General features: G+C 44.1%; 1 protein-coding gene across 2 annotated transcripts in view; it reads right to left on the minus strand.

The window, feature by feature from the left end:
* Positions 1-6398, minus strand: part of ZNF786 (zinc finger protein 786) — a 25859-nt gene that overhangs the window by 14769 nt on the left and 4692 nt on the right. The window contains exons 2-3 of one of the 2 annotated variants that reach the window (XM_011941422.1): positions 4021-4339; positions 999-1125 (exon numbers count right to left, since the gene is read on the minus strand). In XM_011941422.1, coding sequence (XP_011796812.1) covers positions 999-1032 — 34 coding nt within the window. In that variant the 5' untranslated portion in view covers positions 1033-1125; positions 4021-4339. The remainder of the gene's footprint in view (positions 1-998; positions 1126-4020; positions 4340-6398) is intronic. The other variant, XM_011941420.1, reaches the window with a different exon arrangement.

Below are 6398 nucleotides of genomic sequence, written 5' to 3' on the forward strand. Positions count from 1 at the left end.
TTGCCAGGCTGGAGTGCAGTGGCACAATCTCGGCTCACTGCAACCCCCGCCTCCCGGGTTCAAGTGATTCTCCTGCCTCAGCCTCTTGAGTAGCTGGGACTACAGGCACCCACCACACGCCCAGCTAATTTTTGTATTTCTGGTAGAGACGAGGTTTCACTGTGTTGGCCAGGATGGTCTTGATCTCTTGACCTCGTGATCCACCCCCTCGGTCCCAAAGTCCTGGGACTACAGGCGTGAGCCACCGCACCCAGCAGAGACAGCTACTCTTAAAACACTTCAGGCCCAGCGCTGTGGTTCACCCCTGTAATCCCAGCAATTTGGGAAGCCAAGGTGGGCAGATCGCGAGGTCAGGAGATTAAGACCATCCTGGCCAACATGGTGAAACCCCCTCTCTACTAAAAATACAAAGATTAACCAGGTGTGGCAGCACGCACCTGTAGTCCCAGTTACTCAGGAGGCTGAGGCAGGAAAATTGCTTGAACCCAGAAGGCAGAGGTTGCAGTCAGCCAAGATTGCATCATTGCACTCCAGCCTGGGTGACAGAGTGAGACTACATCTCAAAAAAACAAACACTTTATTGTACACCCTTCAAAAATAGCTTTTCTGAAGTATTTAGACCCCACTGTAAAAGTTGTGAGGTAGGGACATCTTAGGTTAAAGACATACAGAACACTTCATAAATGTGCGCTAGGTGTGCTCCTATGTGGACAATCATGGCATCCTGACAGTAAGTCATGACTAAAGGCCCCTCATAAATAATATTTAGTCACCCGGACCACCTTACATTGCTCAAATATTCTCATGCAACAATATCTACCCTTGAGTAAAGATTAACAATGTTGACCAAAGTATTAACAACAGATGGCAGGGTAAAAATACCTTTCTGAGTTAATTTCTGAGAAATCTTGCTACCTGAGAAACAGGAGCATCAAGTGACTGTGACCCCTTACACGATCCAGTTCCATGACCTACCCACAAAGGTGAACAGGTCTTACCTAGAGAGACGAGAGTCTCATAATTGCTTCTCATCACATGCTTGTAAAGCTCCTTCTGCCATGCCTCTAGATCCTGCCATTCTTGCTCTGAGAAATAAATGGCAACATCCTCAAAAGTCAGAGGTAGCTGAAATTGTAGACATAAGACACATGCATTCATGATTGCTTCAAAATAACTCCAGCTCCTTCTCCTTGTTAATTTAAAAGACTTCTGCAGTGGACACGTTTCTGATTGTTCAGCAACTTCTTCCTGGAGAACTACTCCGTCCCCTACTCCAATTACATCATTCTGCTGTTAACCACTACATCCCCCGCTCCACATTTCATTATGCTTGTTCAAAGTGTATATACATATGTAAAGTATGGAATTATTTTCTTTACAAAATGGGAACAAATCACTTTGTAACTTCATTCACTTAATATGTCACAGAGCTCTTTCCAGGTCAATAATATATATTGAGGCAAACTTATTTTTTTGGTAAAGTCGCACTTATATTCCATGAGTAGATATACCCCACTGATGGGACATATATTGTTTCCATTACCATTATAAATTACAGTATTCAGTTGGGCGCGGTGGGTCATGCCTGTAATCCCAGCACTTTGGGAGGCCGAGGCAGGCAGATCACGAGATCAGGAGTTCGAGATCAGCCTGACCAACATGGTGAAACCCCGTCTCTACTAAGAATACAAAAATTAGCCAGGTGTGGTGGCATGCGCCTGTAATCCCACCTACTCGGGAGGCTGAGGCAGAACTGCTTGAACCTGGGAGGCAGAGGTTGCAGTGAGCAATCGCGCCACTGTACTCCAGCCTGGGTGACAGAGCGAGACTCAGTCTCAAAATAAAAAAAAAAAAAAAATTACAGTGTTCTTATATGCTTCCTATGTATTAGTGCTTTTACTTCTGCAGGATAAAATCTAAAAAGGAAAACTATTAAATCAAAGAGAATACACATCTTCAGTTTTAATAGATAACATCAGATTGCCTTGCAAAAAGAATCCAGCACATTTACCCTTGGTATTAACATGAGACTTCTTGTTTCTTTACACTTTAGCCAGCACAAGATGTTCTCAAATCTTATTTTTTGCCAATGTGGGGTGGCAAATTGTATTTCAGTACTTTAATTTACATTAATTTGTAAGGCTGGAAGTCCTAGCCAGAGCAGTCAGGCAAGAGAAAGAAATCAAGGGCATCCAAATTGGAAAACTATCTCTGTTTGCCAATGATATGATCTTCTACCTACAAAATCCTAGACTCCTCCAAAAGACTCCTAGATTTGACAAATGAATTCAGCACAGTCTCAGGTAACAAAATTAATGTATATAAATCAGTAGCACTGCTATACATCAACAGCGACCAAGCTGAGAAATCAAGAACTCAGTACCTTTTACAATGGCTGAAAAAAACAATAAAATGCCTAGGCATACACTTGATATGGTTTGGCTGTGTCCCCACCCAAATCTCCTGTTGAACTGTAATCCCCAGGGTTGGAAGAGGGGCCTGGTGGGAGGTGACCTTATCATGCGGGCGGACTTCCCTTGCTGTTCTCATGATAGTGAGTTTTCGCCAGATCTGGTTGTTTAGAAGTGTGTAGCACTTCCCCCTTCGCTGCCTCTCTCCTGCTCCAGCCATGAGAAGACCGTATGATTGTAAGTCTTCTGAGGCCTCCCCAGAAGCAGAAGACTAAGAGTTACCAGCAAGTGGTTTGGAATTTTATTGCTTTTCTAAAAACTGCATTAGAAAAAATGCAATGTATGCAAATGTTTAGTATTGTTTAATATTTGTGTTTATTATGGTTGATGGGATAAATGGATACTTCCTGAGGCTCACAACTAGAAGTACGTAAATTATATATTTGTTAGTTTAAAACACTCTAATCACATAAGCATACATTCCACCTTTTATTGAACTACCATTGTTATTGCCATATATCCTTATTTTCTATGGGTATTAAAGTTTATCTTGTTTCAACTTTATTTTTTTTTTTATTTTTTGAGACAGCATCTCTCTCTGTTGCCAGGCTGGAGTGCAGTGGCGTGATCTTAGCTCACTGCATCCTCCACTTCCCAGATTCAAGCAATTCTCCTGCCTCAGCTTCCTGAGTAGCTGGGATTACCTGTGTGCACCACCACACCTGGCTAATTTTTTTGCATTTTTAGTAGAGACGGGGTTTCACCACGTTGGTCAGGCTGGTATCCAACTCCTGACCTCAAGTGATCCACCGACCCTGGCCTCCCAAAGTGCTGGGATTACAGGCGTGAGCCACCATGCTCAGCCTATTCATCTTTTATTTTTATTTATTTTGAGACGGACTCTCACTGTGTCACCAGGCTGGAGTGCAGTGGTACGATCTTGGCTCACTGCAACCTCCACCACCCTGGTTCAAGCGATTCCCCTGCCTCAGCCTCCTGAGTAGCTGCGATTACAGGCACATGCCACCACACCGGGCTAATTGTTTTGTATTTTTAGTAGAGACGGGGTTTCACCATGTTGGCCAGGCTGGTTTCAAACTCCTACCTCAGGCAATCTGCCCACCTCAGCCTCCCAAAGCGCTGGGATTACAGGCGTCAGCCACCACGCCCAGCCAGTCTAATCATTTTTTTTTTTTTTGAGACAGAGTTTTGCTGTTTTGCCCAGGCTGGAGTGAAGTGGCACGATCTCAGCTCACTGCAACCTCTGCTCCCCAGGGTTCACGCGGCTCTCCTGCCTCAGCCTCCTGAGTAGCTGGGATTATAGGCGCCAGTCACCAAGCCCAGCTAATTTTTTTATCTTTAGTAGAGATGGGGTTTCGCCACATTAGCCAGGCTGGTCTCGAAATTCTGACCTCAGGTGATCCACTCACCTTGGCCTCCCAGTGCTAGGATTTACAGGCATGATCCACTGCGCCTGGCCAAAGTTTTTTTTTTTTTTTTTTAATTTTAGTTTCAGGCCTACACGTGCAGGTTTGCTATATAGGTAAATTGCGTGTTGTGGGGGTTTGGTGTGCAGACTGTTTCATCACTCAGGTAATAAGCATAATACCCGTAAGTAATTTTTCAGTCCTCATTCTCCTCCCACCCTCCACCTTCAAGTAGGCCCCAGTGTCTGTTATTCCCTGCTTTGTATCCATATGTACTCAGTGTTCAGCTCACCCTTATAAGTGAGAACGGCACTTTGTTTTCTACTCCTGTGTTATCTCACTTAAGATAATGGCCTCCAGCTCCATCCATCTTTCTGCAAAAGATATGATTTTCTCTTATGGCTGCATAGTATTCCACGGTGCATATGTACATTTTCTTTATCCAGTCTGCCATTGATGGGCATTTAGGTTGATTCCACATCTTTGCTATCGTGAATAGTGCTGCAACGAACATATGCAAACGTGTCTTTATGCAGAACAATTTATATTCCTTTGGGTATATATTCAATAATGGGATTGCACGGTCAAATGGTAATTTTGGCTGGGCGTGGTGGCTCACGCCTGTAATACCAGCACTTTGGGAAGCCGTGGCGGGCAGATCACCTGAAGTCAGGAGTTCGAGACCAGCCTGGCCAACATGGAGAAACCCTGTCTCTACTAAAAGTACAAAAAATTAGCTGGGTGTGGTGGCACGTGCTTGTAATCCCAGCTACTCAGGAGGCTAAAGCAGGAGAATCGCTTGAACCCGGGAGGCAGAGGTTGCAGTGAGCCGAGATGGCGCCAGCCTGGGCAACAGAGCAAAAGTCCATCTCAAAAAAAAACAAAAAAAGGTAATTCTGCTTTCAGTTCTTTGAGAGATCACCAAACTGCTTTCCACAATGGCTGAACTAATTTACATTCCCATCGGCAGTGTATAAGTGTTCTCTTTTCTCTGTAACTTTGTTATTTTTTTTATTTTTTAATAGCTACTCCGACTGATACAGTTTATTTTTTTTTTTGGTTTTTTGTTTGTTTTTTGAGACGGAGTCTTGCTCTGTTGCCCAGGCTGGAGTGCAGTGGCATGATCTCGGCTCACTGCAACCTCCGCCTCCCAGGTTCACGCCATTCTCCTGTCTCAGCCTCCCAAGTAGCTGGGACTACCGGCATGCACCAACACGCCCAGCTAATTTTTTGTATTTTTAGTAGAGACAGGGTTTCACTGTGTTAGCCAGGATGGTCTCGATCTCCTGACCTCGTGATCCACCCGCCTCGGCCTCCCAAAGTGCTGGGATTACAGGTGTGAGCCAACGCGCCTGGCCCTGATATGGTTTTGATTTGCATTTCTCAAATGATTAGTGATGCTGAGCATTTTTTCATAAGCTTGTTGGCCATGTGTATTTCTTCTTTTGAGAAGTGTCTGTTCATGTCCTTTGCCCATTTTTTAATGCAGTTGTTTTTTGCTTGTAAATTTAAGTTCCCCATAGATTCTGGATATTAGACCTTTGTCAGTTGCATACTTTGCAAATATCCCATTCTGTAGAGCGTCTGTTTACTCTGCTGATAGCTTCTTTTGCTGTGTAGAAGCTCTTTAGTTTAATTAGGTCCCATTTGTCAATTTTTGTTTTTGTTGCAGTTGCTTTTGGAGTCTTCATCACAAAATCTTTGCCAGGGCCTATGTCCAGAATGCTATTTCCTAGGTTATCTTCCAGGGTTTTTATAGTTTTAGGTTTTACATTTAAGTCTTTAATCCACGTTGAGTTGAGTGTAAGGTGTAAGGAAGGGGTGCAGTGTCAGTCTTTTGCATATGGCTAGCCAGTTATCCCAGTACCATTTATTAAATAGGGAGTCTTTTTCCCACTGCTTGTTTTTGTTGACTTTGTAGAAGATGAGATGATTGTAGGTGTGTGGCATTATTTCTGGGTTCTCTATTCTGTTCCATTGGTCTACATGTCTGTTTTCTCACCAGTACCATGCTGTTTTGGTTACTGTAGCCTTGTATAGTTTGAAGTCAGGTAGTGTGGTGATGTCTCCAGCTTTGTTCATTTTGCCTAGGACTCCCTTGGCTGTTTGGGCTCTTTTTTGGTTACATATGAATTTTAAAATAGTTTTTTCAGCCAGGCACTGGCTCATACCTGTAATCCCAATGATTTGGGAGGCCAAGGTGAATGAATTGCTTGAGCCCAGGAGTTTGAGAACAGTCTGGGCCACATAGCTAAACCCCGTCTCTACCAAAACAATAACAAAATCCACAAAAACTAGCAGGGCATGGCACATGCCTGTAGTCCTAGCTACCTGAGAGGCTGAGGTGGGAGAACTGCTTGAGTCCGGGGTTTCTATATTGGCCAGGCTGGTCTCGAACTCCTGACCTCAAGTGATCCACCGACCCTGGCCTCCCAAAGTGCTGGGATTACAGGCGTGAGCCACCGTGCTCAGCCTATTCATCTTTTATTTTTATTTATTTTGAGACGGACTCTCACTGTGTCACCAGGCTGGAGTGCAGTGGTACGATCTTGGCTCACTG

The sequence above is a fragment of the Colobus angolensis genome, unplaced genomic scaffold (assembly GCF_000951035.1).
Source record: "Colobus angolensis palliatus isolate OR3802 unplaced genomic scaffold, Cang.pa_1.0 Scaffold2, whole genome shotgun sequence".
Taxonomy (NCBI): domain Eukaryota; kingdom Metazoa; phylum Chordata; class Mammalia; order Primates; family Cercopithecidae; genus Colobus; species Colobus angolensis.